The sequence below is a fragment of the Centroberyx affinis genome, unplaced genomic scaffold (genome assembly GCF_046629955.1).
Source record: "Centroberyx affinis isolate AG114_WGS23_722 - 3 ecotype Tasmania unplaced genomic scaffold, CSIRO-AGI_Caff_v1 ptg007381l_1, whole genome shotgun sequence".
Lineage (NCBI taxonomy): Eukaryota > Metazoa > Chordata > Actinopteri > Beryciformes > Berycidae > Centroberyx > Centroberyx affinis.
The window spans coordinates 1-16,094 of record NW_027283723.1 but is presented as its reverse complement, the minus strand read 5'-3'; the positions used below and the strand labels follow the sequence as shown (position 1 = coordinate 16,094).

The 16,094-nt window shown below is 40.1% G+C and overlaps 3 protein-coding genes across 3 annotated transcripts; all 3 read left to right on the top strand.

The window, feature by feature from the left end:
* The first annotated feature begins 450 nt into the window (after window positions 1-450).
* On the top strand, window positions 451-2,163 carry LOC139639556 (E3 ubiquitin-protein ligase TRIM35-like). The gene is made up of 2 exons (XM_071513681.1): window positions 451-1,368; window positions 2,149-2,163. Exons 1-2 carry the CDS (start codon window positions 451-453, stop codon window positions 2,161-2,163), a joined length of 933 nt encoding a protein of 310 aa, XP_071369782.1.
* Window positions 2,164-4,543: 2,380 nt separating this feature from the next.
* On the top strand, window positions 4,544-7,554 carry LOC139639555 (E3 ubiquitin-protein ligase TRIM35-like). The gene has a single exon (XM_071513680.1). It carries the CDS (start codon window positions 4,544-4,546, stop codon window positions 5,969-5,971), a length of 1,428 nt encoding a protein of 475 aa, XP_071369781.1. The 3' UTR covers window positions 5,972-7,554.
* Window positions 7,555-8,061: 507 nt separating this feature from the next.
* LOC139639554 (protein transport protein Sec24D-like) lies at window positions 8,062-15,166 on the top strand (the record flags this gene model as incomplete). The annotated part of the gene is made up of 9 exons (XM_071513679.1): window positions 8,062-8,284; window positions 8,871-9,675; window positions 10,700-10,779; window positions 11,241-11,294; window positions 11,491-11,602; window positions 12,646-12,773; window positions 12,940-13,075; window positions 14,232-14,341; window positions 15,054-15,166. Coding segments are annotated over exons 2-9 (1,487 nt in total), but the record flags the coding sequence as incomplete, so codon positions are not given.
* Window positions 15,167-16,094: the final 928 nt, after the last annotated feature.

Below are 16,094 nucleotides of genomic sequence, written 5' to 3'. Positions count from 1 at the left end.
ATATATATATATATATATATATATATATATATATATATATATATATATAAGAAGAAAGTCTTGGTAGTCATTATTACATGATGACTACAAAGACTTTCTTCCTTTTATTTTTGTTTTTTCTTCCGAGAACAGTGAAATTGTTAACATGAACAAAGACAAATGTATTGAATTCCCTGTAAAAGGTTTGACTCTGAAAGGTATCAGACAAACTACATCATCTGCTGGTAACAAAATCAGATGGCAGCATTTCCTTCCATTAATAATTAGCCCATGACAGAGGTAAGGGAAACTGAAAGCAGATATTGACATTGTTGAACAGAACAGAGACGCCATTACAGTGTGTGAGATCCTTACTGAACAAGACATGTTTGAAGGATCGTAAGCAGTAAGTTGAAGGGAATGTGTTCTGGTGTGTCTTTCTATTGAAAAATAATTTGAATACCAAAGCATATGGCTGAGAAAACTGCACTTGAAAGTTTCCTTAATTGCTATGTATGTTCAGAGACTTTCAGAGATCCTGTGACTCTGAGCTGCAGCCACAGCTTCTGTTCCAGCTGCCTGAAACAATTCTGGGAACAAGCTAAAAACAAAAACTGTCCCATTTGTAAAAGAAAATCTTCAAAGGATTTCCCATATGTGAACTTTGCACTGAAGGAACTAGCTGATTCCCATGCTGGGAGACAGAAAGCTGGGTCATCTGAGACGGATAAAGGAGAGGAGAAAGTGGAGGTGGTGTGTAGTAAACATCCAGAAGAGCCTAAATTGTTCTGTAAGGAGGAACAGAGAGCTGTGTGTCCTGTCTGTGAGTTCCCTCATCACCACGGTCACAAGGTGGTTCCTATAGAAGAAGCAATCAGTGAGCTGAAGGAGCAGCTGAAATCTGACTTAAAGTCTCTACAGGACAAGAGGAACAAACACAAAGAGGTTGAGGAGACATACAACGAACTGATTAAACACTCCCAGAAACAGCTGGTGGCCACAAAGAGGCAGATCAGAGCAGAGTTCGACAAGCTCCACCAGTTCCTGAAAGAGGAAGAGGAGGCCAGACTGGAGGCTCTGAGGGAGGAAGAGGAGCAGAAGGGGAAGACTATCACCAGAGAGATGAAGATCATTCAGCAGAAGATCTCCTCTCTCTCAGACAGTATCTCTGCTGTTGAAGAAGACCTACAGAAACACAATGTGCCATTCCTCACCAGTTATAAACCCACTCAGACCAGCACCAGAGCCCAGTGCTCACTGTCAGATCCACAACTGGTCTCAGGAGCGCTGATAGATGTGGCCAAACACCTGGGAAACCTGTCCTTCAGAGTCTGGGAGAAGATGAAGGGGAAGGTCAAGTTCAGTCCTGTCATTCTGGACTGGATTAGGGTTAGGGTTCTTTCTATTGACAATACAGAAAAAGTGAAAAGTAATGGTGAAATTATCAGTAACAAGCTTAATATCAAGTAGAATATAAAATTCAGTGTCATCTTATCCTGTTGCTATTTGGCCAGCTAATTACTCCTCACCTGTATAGAATCAGCTGCTGATCCCTGCTCCAATTAACAGTACAGGAAAAAGTACAAAGCAATTGTAAAATGTAGACTAAACTTACTGCTCACCTGTGCAGCATCATCATGTCCTGCTGGCCTCCGCTCTTTCTTTTGGCAGTACATAAATCAATAAATGGACAAACAATGTTGGAATTTGGGCCAGCATTTGAAAGGACTACACCCTACATACATACTGTGACTGTTGACATGACTTGGCTATCAAACCAAATCCAGAATAAGTCAATTTACATTTCTTAATTTGAGGTAGTAATCAATTGTCTGCTGCCTTTTTGAACATTTTAAGTCTTAACACCTGAAGTTGAGGGTGGTGGGTGAGTGACCACACAGCCAGGGCTTGCTTGTTGCCACTAGAGGGAGCTATTGCTTTTGGACCTGTATTAGAAGAAGAAGAAGTACAGGGGACAGATTTGCATTTTGCCTCCGTGACCCCTCCTTGCATCATATTCCTTTTTGCAGTAGCCCAATATTGATTTGCAGATTCTTGAAACTGAAATAATCCGATTTTATGCACTAACTTTATCCACACTAATTTGGTACACATTACGGTTTCTGTCTTGATAACTGATGTGTCATTGTGTTTCATAATCTTTTGTAGATTGTTGAAGGCTAATTGTAAATCTGAAGTCAGGTCACGTTTTTTTTGTCTCCACCTCTACTTACAGTGACGTAATTCCTACTCTGCCTCAATGCTGCCTGATGAAGACTGCCCATCAAAAATATACAGCCATCAGTGCTGTATATTGTAAATATGTAAATAGCTCAAGTAAAACATCCCTGCCTTGTACTGCTGTCCCTGTTCTTGTTGAGAAGTGTTTTTGCCTTGGGAGCAAAGTCATTTTCCAGTTTCGACTAAGACTTCCAAACAACCACCAATACAGTTAAAAATAAATCATATTTTCAGAAAAACATAGACTTTAATAGACTTAATTAACTATATGCTCATATAATGTACATCAGTTTGATTCTACTTTACTACTATATTTATATTATGATTTTATATGAAAGATTTCTCACTGAGAAGGTGGGTAAACTCTGTTCCACAAATATAAAGATGGGTAAACTGAATTTAGGTGGGTTTATCTGCCACTACTTCACTGTCTATATTACTATGAATATATGCTGTGAAAAAGACATTTTGGAAAAAACAACAACTGCATTTTAATTTACTACAGATTAAGACTAAAATGTATCCATTATTTTCACTCTGACGCTTTATATTATTCACAAAACACTGCAACACATATTCATCGATAAGCCTTTTATTTTGAAAGTTATTACCGGAAGTCATAATTTTTAATGTAGTTTCATTTTACTTTGAAAGCTGAAACGGGAGTTCTTTTTGTATTATTTATTCAGGCTAGCTTGACAATGAGTAGCACTGGTCCATAATGGTGGGAAGAGAAGATTAACTCAGAATAAGAAAAGAAAAGAAAAGAAAAAAGAAAAGAAACAAACTCATTCATATGCCGCTGATATTTTTTATTTGTGGTTGAAATTGCTGTGATATCTACTGTATATTCAAAACACCTATAGGATATTGATAGCACATTTATGAGTTGTTTTTAAAAACAGAATTTAAATTGGATAATTGAATCTGTTTCTTTTCTGTTTGTTTAAAAGAAATATTAATCCAATAATAAGACGTGTAGGGGAGACAAAAAAAGAAAGGAAAAAATAAAAGGAAACAGATCAGGATTAAACATCTACTACAGCAGTAGAACTGAATGTGGCTAAAATGGAAGTAGGTTTAGCATGCAAGGCTCTCTGAACCACCTGAACACTTGATGCAAACTGAAACTTATTATTCCAAGCTCTCCTATATTGCAGAATATAATTCTTAGTAATTCAGCATTGCAGTGAATAACACCAGCAAGGTTTACCAGATAGGAAGATCAAATGAAGGGGAAAAGGTTTGATCTATAGCTACATGTTATGGATTAAATAAGCCTATAGTCATGGTGGTGAATTAGAAGAATATCATACCTGTTTACAGTTGGTGAAAAGTAAAAATGTTGTAAAACCGGCTTAGTGTGGGTTGTCAACTGTTCACTCCTCAGTGTGTTGCAGCAGGACTGAAGCACCAACATCTCTTTGTTTTTGTTTATAGTATTTTTTATTAGCTGTAGCATTTTTATTTTATTTTAGACAGTATGAAAGAAGCAAGGGACACGCACTAACCTCTCCTTGTTATTTCCATATAGGGAAACATTAGGTTAGGCTGCACACAATGTGAAGAAACATATACAGCATTAGTACAACATTACACAGTGAGATTAAAAGTTCAGAATCCACTTTGGTCATTTCTGTTGGTATTTTCTATACTGTGTCTGATGAGGCTGCTGCTACATCACTCACTGCCAACCAGAAACTGTGAGAGTCACTTCTCTGTCTTATATGTATTATAATTTATGTGTAAATAATCAAATTTGTTTAAGTTTACCCTCCTTTTTATTGTCTTTGGCCAAGGCATTGATATTTCATGAAATTGTGCTTTGACAACAGTTCCAAACACTTGAAATGTAAAGTTAGTAAAGTAAATAATTCAACAACACTTTCCTTACATTAATCTTGTCCTTGTTACTGTTATGGTGCAACTGTTTTCCTGAGGTATCATCAAAATAGGATCTTTCTTTGTTTTATTTATTTTTTGTCTTTGTAGGAATGAGCCTTACCAGTCAAACAGTTAATATACATAAACAAGGTACACAATAACATGTTTAACTCTGAAAGGTATCACGCTAACAGCACCACCTGCTGGTAATAAAAGTCAGATGGCAGCATTTCCCACCATTACTGTTAACAGTTAACTCATGACAGAGGTAAATGAAACTGAAAGTAGATTTTGACATTGTTGAACAGAGCGGAGACGCCATTACAGGTTGTGAGATCTCTACTGAAAAACACACATTTGGAGGATTGTAAGCAGCAAGTTGAAGGGAATGTGATTTGGTGAGTCTTGCTGTTGAAAGATAAGTTGGATAACAAAGCAAATGGCTGAGAATACTGCTCTTCTTGAAAGTTACTTGAGTTGCCATGTGTGTTCAGAGACTTTCAGAGATCCTGTGTCTCTGGGCTGCAGCCACAGCTTCTGTTCCAGCTGCCTGAAACAATTCTGGAAACAAGCTAAAAACAAAAATTGTCCTGTTTGTAAAAGAAAAACGTCAAAGGATGATCCAGATGTGAACTTTGCACTGAAGGAACTAGCTGACTCCTTTACTGGCAGACAGAAAGCTGGGTCATCTGAGACAGATAAAGGAGAGGAGAAAGTGGAGGTGGTGTGTACTAAACATCCAGAAGAGCCTAAATTGTTCTGTAAGGAGGAGCAGAGAGCTGTGTGTCTTGTCTGTGATTTCCCTCACCACCACGGTCACAAGGTGGTTCCTATAGAAGAAGCAATCAGTGAGCTGAAGGAGCAGCTGAAATCTGACTTAAAGTCTCTGCAGGACAAGAGGAACAAACACAAAGAGGTTGAGAAGACATACAACGAAGTGGTTCAACACTCCAAGAAACAGCTGGTGGCCACAGAGAGGCAGATCAGAGCAGAGTTCAACAAGCTCCACCAGTTCCTGAAAGAGGAAGAGGAGGCCAGACTGGAGGCTCTGAGGAAGGAAGAGGAGCAGAAGGGGAAGACTATCACCAGAGAGATGAAGATCATTCAGGAGAAGATCTCCTCTCTCTCAGACAGTATCTCTGCTGTTGAAGAAGACCTGAAGAAACACAATGTGCCATTCCTCACCAGTTATAAACCCACTCAGACCAGCGCCAGAGCCCAGTGCTCACTGTCAGATCCACAGCTGGTCTCAGGAGCGCTGATAGATGTGGCCAAACACCTGGGCAACCTGTCCTTCAGAGTCTGGGAGAAGATGAAGGGAAAGGTCAAGTTCAGTCCTGTCATTCTGGACCCAAACACTGCAAGCTCCTGGCTCTCTCTGTCTGATGACCTGACCAGTGTGAGAGATACAGACACAGAGCAGCAGCTCCCTGACAACCCAGAGAGAAACAGTTACTATATCCATGTTCTGGGCTCTGAGGGCTTCAGCTCAGGGAAACACAGCTGGGAGGTGGAGGTGGGAGATCATCCTGGCTGGACTGTGGGTTTGGCTAAAGAGTCAGTTGACAGGAAGGGGAAGCAATCTGCCTCACCAGAACATGGAATCTGGTGTTTACTGCATGGCAGTGGAAAATACACTAATGGGTTTGGTGAGACTGTCACAGTCAAGAAGAGTCTCCAGAGGATCAGAGTCCAGCTGGACTATGACAGGGGGGAGCTGTCCTTCTACGACTCTGAGGACAAGACTCACATCTACACTCACAGAGACACTTTCACTGAGAAACTCTACCCACATTTCTATATTGGAAAGGCTGGTGATGCAGAGACCATTGATATCAAAGTCTGTCAAGCTGAGGCTTCTCTGTGATATTAAGGGATGTTAAGTGTGTATTTTTGTGTGTGTGTGTTTGTGTGTATGTGTGTGTGTTTGTGTGCGTGGTGTGTCTGTGTGGTGCGTGTGTGTGTGTATGTGTAAACTGTGGGTTTTCTCATTTGAGATTTTACCTGTCCATGTCTAAAATATCATGGGTTGATGTTGGGTCTGACCGATACAGGTTTTGGAAAGCCAATATTAATATTTTTAGATTGAAGTCGCCGATAGCCAATAATTTATGTCAATATTGAACATCTTTAAATTGTCCATTTTCATTTAAAAAAAATAAGGACTCAGTGATTCCCCCAAAATGTTATTCTTGTCAGGGTAGAAAAGTCTCTGAAACAGCATTTAGACCACGATGGGACACTAAAACTCTGCATGTAAACCCAAACTAATTAATTTTCTTTAGTGTCAGTAGCTCTTTAAGGCAGGGTGACACATCTCATCTATTCAGAGGTAGGGTAAACTGGGAAACATTACTATCTTAAAATGAAGAATTAATTTACAAAGATTAATGATTAACGATTAAATGAATAAAGAAAATGTGCAAAGAAAATACAATTTTGTTGCAAGGTTTTATATAGCTGCGATGGAAGAACCTGACATGACCAAATCCATCCAATATATTGGCAAACTATCTATGAACTTCCAGAAAACATTTGTGTATAAGTTCAGCACTCTCAACTTTTAATTTTTACAGATATTTTTTGGATAACATGCCATGTTTTACTATGCAGATGTGGCTTGTCAGTGTAATGATTGATCACCTATCTGTGTACCACTGTCATGAAGGATTGAAGTTTATTACTGACAGTGACTCATCATTGTACCTTGTATGATTGGCTTTTATTGGCCTGCCCTTTACACTCAAAGTCTCATTGGTACTCTGTAATCAACAAGGTCCTTCTGGGTCTGCCTCCTTATTATTTGGGCTTTTATATCTACAGAAAACCTGGTGGAAATTACTGTCTAGGGTCACAGAAATTAGTTTTGCTAATTGTCCCTAAAGTCCAAATTGAATTAGGTAAAATGGCTTTCATGTACTTTTCTTCCTTTTCTTAGAAATCATTGCAAAACATGCAAAACTAAATAACTGTTTGTTGTTTTAGTATCTTTATGCTTTGTTTAGGTAATATATATTAGAAATGGTGACTGCTGTCTTTGAGTGCTCATACAGCACATTTTGACATTGCACTTCCAAATAAATTAATTGATTGCAATTGTACATTTTCTCATGCACTTTGCTCTTTGTCAGTTTGTTTGTAATGATTGTCATCATGCTGCTTTCTTGGCAAGATTTTCCTTGAAAAATAGATTTTGATTCTCAATGGGACTACATGGTGAGATAAAGGTTAAATGATGATGGTACTCCTAAATGATGAAACAGCATTAAATCATCAGGTGACTGACTGTTATTTGTTAGATTACTGCTAATTAGCCCAGTCAGCAACATCTTGGTTTCCAATTAATATTGTATATATCAACTGTACACTATAATTTGCTTGGTTTCATATTTGTGATTTTATTTCTGTCTTTCATCATCAGTCATCAGTATCAGTATCAGTATTTCAGTTTTGTGGGTTTCTTGGTTTATCCTGTGGAACAGTGATCTGATATGTTTTATGATTCAGTCTTTCACTGTGTAACAACAACCAAACACCAATAAAGTCAAAAATCAATTATGCTTTTGTCTCTTAATAGACTAAATTTTAATATAATTTACATCAGATTGATTACTTACTTATGCGTGTTTCAAATATCGGGGATTTATATGAAGGATTCTTTGCAAAAAGGAAAACCCACTACTGTACAAAAGGACCTTTGTAAAAACAAAAATAAATGAAACAGTTGCATTTTAATTTAGAGCAGAATCCTCCCTACATATTTGCTTTACTTTCATGTTCGTACTTTATTTCTCAAAAAACGTTCTAACACGTTCGTCAATAGGGCTTTTATTTTGAAAGATGTGACAGGTAGTCTTTCATTTTTCTATTCTCGCTTTCAGGGTTTTACTTTGAAAGCCAAACCCAGAAGTCATACTGCTTAGTGAATCTGGCTGACTTGACAGTAGCATAGTAGGAAGACGGTGTATTTTGTAACAGCGTGAAGCTAAAGATGTGCTACTTTATTATCGTGGATGTTTGTTGTCACCTGACGCAAAGGCGAATAATAAATGATTCACCTCAGCAGCAGTGAAATCTTTTATGGACAGTCTGACCGGCGAAGAAGGGGAAATGGAGACGAGATAAGATAAGAACAAGTGCGATACTGAGCAAAGCCCGCTGCTTCCAGTGATGTCCAAAGGTAATGTGTTCAATATTTTACTTAAAAAAAATGTGATTATTTCCTGCCGATGAACGTATTTTAACCTATTGATCTGCTGTCCTCGTGAGTCCCACAACCGTCTCAGGACCGACACAGGGCTTCAGACCTTGACGGGAGCGGTCAGTCGCAAGTGATGCTGTTTTGTGGGTTGATGAAATAAAATCAGCCGTGCAAAATAAAATAAGAAAAAAAAAAAAAAATAAGCACGACAGTAATTTTTACGACAGTTGATATCAGTTTACGTTCTTCTGATGATGCATTGAGGCCTAGGTCAGGTCGCTTGGTATCAACAGAAATTAAAAGTCTCTCTATCAAGCTAGGTAGCCCACTATTAAGGATTTAGGCCATTGAGACAGCTGGTAAAGCCACAGGATCAGAGAACTTTTCAAAGGTATTATTAATAGTATCTAAAGCAGGAGATAATCAGGCTCTTTTTTTTAAAGGCTGGGAATAGTGTCAGCACACCTGCAATGAACAGGTTCATTTTGAAATAAGAAAGAAAAAAAAGAAAAGTTGAGAATGATTTCATGACCCTGATGTGCATATATTTGTGTTGGCACTCTAGGACACGCCTCCAAGGAGAAAAAGACCCTATCAGTGCCGGTTATGGAGGAAGATGGACGCCCCTGCAGCCAATCCGAGTCAAACACCCTGTCAGCCGTGGGCGGGCCAGAACGGCTGGTCCGCTGCTTCCACTCAAGGACCCCCCTGCAGCCCCTTACCCAGCTTTCAGCATCTCAGCCTGGGCTCGCCTTCTGACCGGAGTCCCTCCTACGTCGACCTGCAGCCGTCCATCCGGGACAATCGGAGCAACTACATCACCTCATCGTCCGCCAACAAAACTCATTACAGTGCACTGTACCAAGCATCTCATGTTAGCAACAATTCGTCAGCCGCCACGCTGGCTGCCAACACCGCTGATCAGAACGCAGCTTTCTTTCTTTCAAATGCAAACCAAAGCCCTCACATTTCATCCGCGGTTCCAGTTGCATGCCACGGAAAAAATATACCTCCGTCTTCTCTTGCTCTATCAAATCAAAGGCCGCAGCCTAGCAGACCCCAACCCATGTCACTTTGCTCTTCCCACAGCCCTTATGAAGCAATACCCCCCTCTTTTCAGTCTCCATACACACACCAGAGTATACTGAATGGACTTCAGTCACCATATCAACAAGATCTGCCCATTAGCCCACCATCAGTCGGACAATGTGTAAACCAGGGGCCACAGAGCAAACCTCAACCTACTTTTGGGAGTGTGAATGTGGAGTCTCCTCCTCTGGCTGGAGGTGCTGGATACACACCTAGCCACGTCTCACCCACCTCTCCTGTCCAACAGCAACCTCAGTGGACACTTCCACCGCACTATAGGGGTAAGAGTTACCTGTAATACCTGCATGGCACACTGTCATGTTGCAGAGAAACACATGGGAGGCTGAGTAGCGTATTCACTGTGATTAAGACACCTGAACAAAATCATTTATGAATACACAGGATCTGATGAACTAGGCTGAACAGTTACTGCTCAGTAGTTCAGAAATCATTTCTATCAACAGTTAGAGGATAATGAGACAGCTGACCACCAGGGCTATCAGAGAAACCACAGCACTTTATTGTTGGGGCAAGTAACTGAAAATTAGTAATTAGTTACAGTTACTAGTTACTTCTCTCAAAAAGTAATTGAATTACTTTACCAATTACTGCATAATAAAAGTGATTAGTTACAAGGGAAAGTAACTTTTGCGTTACTTTTAAATGTCTGCTTCAATTCTTTTATTAATGCACACATAGCTATATTATTTTAGTGTTGCTGTGGCACAGTGTGGGACAAGACAACTGTCACATTTTATCTATCATTGTACCCATTATCACTATGATGAAAAGTAAGTAGTGGAACAATAAAACACAATAGATATGTTTTGATAGGCGTATTTATTGTAGCCTCGAGAGGCCTTCAAATCAAGCATTAGTACACTCTTTTGGCAGTGTAAAATTAAATAACAACTACACTCTTTTGGCAGTGTAAAATTAAATAACAACTACACTCTTTTGGCAGTGTAAAATTAAATAACAACTGTTTCTCAGACATTTGTCGTGTTGTTTTTCTAGGTGCTTCAGAAGATTAGAATTGCTGGTCTTTGATGTGGATAAAGTTTTCACACCTGCACATAGACTACAGCTCACCACTATATTTTTGTCCTTTATCTCGAGGAGGGAAAAATAATGTCCGTATTTCTAGGACAGTAAGCTCGATCACCTGTCATTCTTTCAAACAAGTGGTGTAACCTGACTGAAAACAGACCTCAGACCGCAATATTGTAGTTTTGTGATAGGCCGACCAAGGATTTTGCCTCCATCTTCCCCTTCCTTTGTCTAACTTCTCCGTCTTTTCCTCAGGAGCCGTATACGAGTCTGTCCCTGATGCAGCTGCCCGTCCTTACAAAGAGCCATCACAGGACGGGAACATCATGCCGCCGGTGGGGGAAATAACAGCGCCAAAAACTCATTAAAGGGCAAATCCACCCTCAAACACTTAAACACTGTTAAAAAAAAAGGCTGTTGGCGATGTAGATTGGATTATGTGGGAAACGTAGGAAATCACTATCTTAATTAGGAGTAGATGAAGCAGGTTGAGGGAAAGTGGGTGCACCAGAAAAGTAAATTCCAGCAAAAAAAAAAAAACTCCTGGAATGTATTGAACATCACAGATTGATGACATGTAACATAAAATATAAAATTATTAACATTTTGGCATAATTCTGGCTGTGAACAGTCATGCTTTTTTACTGTATCTGTTTGACTGCCAGCAGGATATCACCTCAGCACAGTCTAGAAAAACAAAATCTCACACCGAAAAAGTTGCCCACCCTGTCTAATGGTATATGAAATGTTTAGGTGTGTTTGTACGCTAGTGAGTTGTCACATCTTCTCTCTCTAGTCCCCCAACTCTGAGTCTCGTTATGGCCTGGACCCTAAGCTCCTGCCCAGCGCTGTAAGTCCTACTCTCATTCTCACTCTTCACTCTCATTTTTATCGTCTTTTCTTTCGTTTTTCCAAATCCTCTGACACTGCAACACCACTGCATAACCCACCCTTGACTGAAGTTTTACAATACTCTTCTTAATTGACAATATTCTACTTCTCTGTCTTTCTGTCTGCCTCTCTCTCTCTCTCTCTCTCTCTCTCAGGTGAAGGTGATGGCGGAGGACAGGGCACAGTGGCAGGACAAAGTCTTTGTGTCAGAGCCCAGTTCCTCTCTTCCTCCTCTGGCAACCACTTCCTGTATCATAGAGGATCGAGGTGAACACATACACTTTTGTCTAGATCTGTGTTGCCGAGGCATACGCCATGATTGTGCATTTTCTTGTTTTCAAACCTATCCCAGCTCCCTGTCGGTATGGCTGGGCATTGCCAAGGAGTCAGTATCAATACTATGGGTCCCAATTTGATACAAACTATATAGTGTATCTTTCTAGCATTGTGACACATGATTATGTGCATTGTTGATATTGATTAGGGGACAAAGTGAGGCAAAACTCATTTTAAGAATTCCATTCTTCTTAATTAGGCAAACTGAATGTAAGGAATGCAGGCTTCTGTGTAAAAAACTTGTAATAAGATGTGAACGCATTGGAAATTCATAATTCTCTGCAAATTGCTAGTAAGCAGGCTCGGTTTTATCAGATTTTACCACAGGCTGTTGGGACATTCAAGTGGTGTCTAGATAGTTATATGGGAATTCGTTATACTAGTGCAGTGGCCGTTCGCTTTGAGCCCTGCTGCTGCACAGAGCGCTCTTCGCTTGTTTATTCAAAACGTATTAATATTGAACGTGTCGCGTGTCCAATCCGACACGTCCTTGGGTCCCCAGCAATACACCTGCCAAGTGTGAAGTAGATCGGACGAACGGTTCTCGAGATATGCGAAGGACACACATACAGACAGAGATTCCTTGCTTTATAGTATGATTACCAGGGTTTAAATCCAAACAATTGCTTTGTGATTAGCTGGCATTGGCTAACTGCTGCCAGCAATTACTATTGACAGAAGTAGTTTGGTCAAGTGGGGCCTCTGTACTTCTTGGAGCCACAGTGAAACGATCACTATAGTGCCACCTGCAGGAGTTGAGTCTTTATAAAGACAAAAAACAAAATGTGGGTTGCATGTATTGATATCAGAATTTACAGAATGAATTCTGAAATAGAAAAAATAATATCGCAATGTATTGGTGTATGTATAATTTTTTATTTTCACCCAGCCCTACCCATCATCATGCTGTGTTTCTCTGTACTTTAAACTAACCTCCACATGTGATCAGTGAATTCGTCTCTATTGAACTCCAGGTAACGCGAGTCCCTGTGCCATCCGCTCCACCTCCTACTGTGTGCCCAGTGAAGGCCAGATCGCCCTGCTCAGCCGCCTGCCCCTGGGAGCTCTGGTCACTCCTCTGGCAACACAAACCGCTGGAGAGGTTTGGTGTTTTACTCAGTCACTGAAGAGATTTATTCTCTGTTGGCTTGATGCTGGATGTAAAACAATTTTGCATGCTTAGAGACCAAATTTTTTGATCGCCATTGATATAATCACGATTGTTAACATGTATAGCTTGTGTGTGTATGTATGTTTGTCCCTCCCAGCAGCCCCTGCCGGTACGCAGTGAGCCAGAGTGTGTGAGTGGTTGTGGGGACTGCGGGGCCTCCATGTGCCCCGCTATGGGCTGGCAGGACTGTGGCCAGAGGTTTTACTGCCCCTTCTGTGGTAAACTCAGTGAAGGTATGACACACAGTGCTGCCTTTGGACGAAACACTCACCTCTTTCCAAAGTAAAATAGCAAAATAGCATTTTTTTTTTACAGCTGACGTTCTTTCCCAGAGTGATTTAGAATGTGTGAATACATCAAGGTTCAGTGTCTTTCTCAAGAACACTTTGACAACACACATGGCTGTTAATGCACGCACGTTGGTTGATGCAGGGGTCGAACCTGTGACTTTTTAGCTAAACGGTTGGTTTTTGGCTTTGTTAGCTAGCTAACTAGCCAGCAGGCTAATTTAACAAAGCAAATGATGTCTGTGTTAAAGGAATAGTTCACCCAAAAATGAAAATTCTGTCATCATCTACTCACCCTCATGCCAAATGAAACACAGGTGAAATGTGTTAGTCCATATAACACACAGGGTGGTTGCCAGCACAACTTGGTAGCAGCCTTCTCCAAAACAACTGAAGTCAAACAATCACACTGTAAATAGAAAGATCTATACACCATTATTTGTTGCCAATCAATCAGCTGTAGTTCAGATTTGCACTAAATGATGGTGTAAATATACTGTAGGTCTTTTTGGAACTCTGAAGAACTGGTCCCCACTGACTTCAGTTGTTTTGGAGAAGGCTGCTATGGAGTTGTGCTGCAGCCTCCCTGTGTGTTATATGGACAAACTTCACCTGTGTTTCAACTGGCATGAGGGGGAGTAGATGATGACAGAATTTTCATTTTTGGGTGAACTATTCCTTTAACACACAGCCAGTAGCAACTTCTAACGCTAGCTGCTAGCTATGTAATGTTAGCCGTGTTCACAACAAGAAACAACAACTAACTAAGCTAACAAGCTGACATCATCCAAACACAAATTTGATCAGATCTATCAGTCGTGAAAGGATCAGTTCCCAGTCAAAAACAGCACAGAAATGAACCATGTGTATTCCATACCGTTCAGACGACCAAATTCAAAGTTCAGAAATGAGCAGCCATTGCTGCCCAAAAGCTGCAGACCTCCACTCTGGCTGCCAGAAGGTGCGTTATGTCACCTGCAAGCCCTTTATAGGAAATAGACTGCATGGTTAACTGCCATAGTGTTGAACCTGATTGTAATTTCTGGCGTTTGTAGCCTGATTTTCATGCAGCAGCGGTGATCTCTGTTCTCCTGTATCTCAGTGCCGTGGCAACACTACCAGCCCACCAAAGGAGTGGAAGGTGTTCGGGTCGATAGAGACAAGAGGCCTGAACTCAGTACGGGATCCTATGAGATACTCAACTCTGAAAAGGTAAGATTGACTTTCTACTATTGTCAGTGTGTGTTAGTGTGTTATACATTACCTGCACTTGAATATGTGCATTGGCATGTGTGTGTATGTCTGTGGTGTGGTTTGAAGTGTGTGTGGCTGTATAGTACATGTGTGCGACAGGGATTGCCAAACATTTTCATGCCAAGCCCCCCCCGCCTCCCCCCCGAATAGATCTACTTTAGGGCTCTACTTTAGGTGGGGTAATAACAGGGCGAGTGAAACCTCTGCTCCCAACAGTCATTCCTGTAACATTATCTCACTGTCCAATTTTCAAAATAGTAAAACAATAGGGTAATTAAACTATTCATTTTGTAATGAAATAATTAAATATTCTCTGACTTTTTTCCTTTTTTTTTTCTCTTCTAATGTTGCGCTGTTCTGTTGTGCGTATCCTTGCACTACATACAGGTGATGCTGTCAAATGGGGCTAAACTAACTCCGAAAAACCAAAACTGGGGGGAGCAGGGGGCAAAGTATTATTTTATTCTATAGTAATTAATGACCTAAGGACAGATAATAAGAAATTGATGCCTAAAATGTGAGGGGGCATCCAGTAAACATTTCATTCTGTTTCTTGTTTATTTAATTTCATTTATTTATGTATTTATTTGCGTTGAACCCCAATTCGGAAAAAAATATGGTGAAGTGTGTGTGTGTGTGTGTGTTAAATTATTGTTGTGTTTCATCCCAGGGTGAACCTGCTGCACTGCTCCTAGCCATAGATGTGTCTGCCTCAGCGCTGAGAGGAGGACATTTGGACTTTGTAACACAACAAATACACACTCTGCTCACCTCTCTGAATAGGTACAACTCACACACACACACACACACACACACCTACTTAATGGTATTCCTACGCAGATCTGGAAAGTCTGGAAGATAAATTTGATCATCTTCCAGGATTGTACAAAAAGTCTAGGGAAGAAGTATGTGGAAAAATCAGTGTTGGGTCAGTCCCAATACGCCTACAATATATATGCAAATGTACTCAGCTGTAGACCCTACTGTCCTATCACATGTTGGGATATGTGAGTGTATGTGCTGACACTTTCAGGCTTACTATGCATTTATGAGCTATCAGATATATCAGAAGAAATTTCACATGAATGCCCTCCAAAGTCGGACAATGAAGTCAGAAATATTTGCTTCCTGAGCTTATCAGTTATGACGCAGTGGTGACTGCTGATTTGTTTGAATGAAGTTCGTCAAAATTAGCTTATTAAGCTGCAGGAGGTCTATATTTGTTTATTGTATTGGGTTTGATTTTACGAAAAAAGATAGCACATGAATGCAACACCGTTTATGAGCAGCTTTGGAAGTCCCAGGGCGTCGTTGTAAAAGAGGGCACCCGCTCTCAATTGACCACCTTGAATTAATAAAGGCAATAATAAAAGTCGGACCTTCCAACCAGCACATGAACGCATCATGAAGTCAGGATATGCATCATCTCCAGGACATGTACATCGTGACATGAGTTAGTTAATGTGCGCAATGTCTGACACCTTTAATGTCTGTCGAGCTGAGACTAGCAGTTATAGTATTTCTCAAGAGGAAGGAATGCTGTTATTACATAATAATAATAATAATAATAATAATAATATAATACATTTTATTTGTATAGCATCTTTCAAAACATGGTTACAAAGTGCTTCACAACAGCAAAAATAAAAACAGAATCCAACAAAATGGCAATAAAATAAAAGCATTATAAAAAGAACATAAAAGTAAGAAT

Coding starts and splice junctions, on each gene's coding strand:
- LOC139639556 (XM_071513681.1), top strand. CDS start 451: ATGGCTGAGAAAACTGCACTTGAAAGTTTCCTTAATTGCTATGTATGT.
- LOC139639555 (XM_071513680.1), top strand. CDS start 4,544: ATGGCTGAGAATACTGCTCTTCTTGAAAGTTACTTGAGTTGCCATGTG.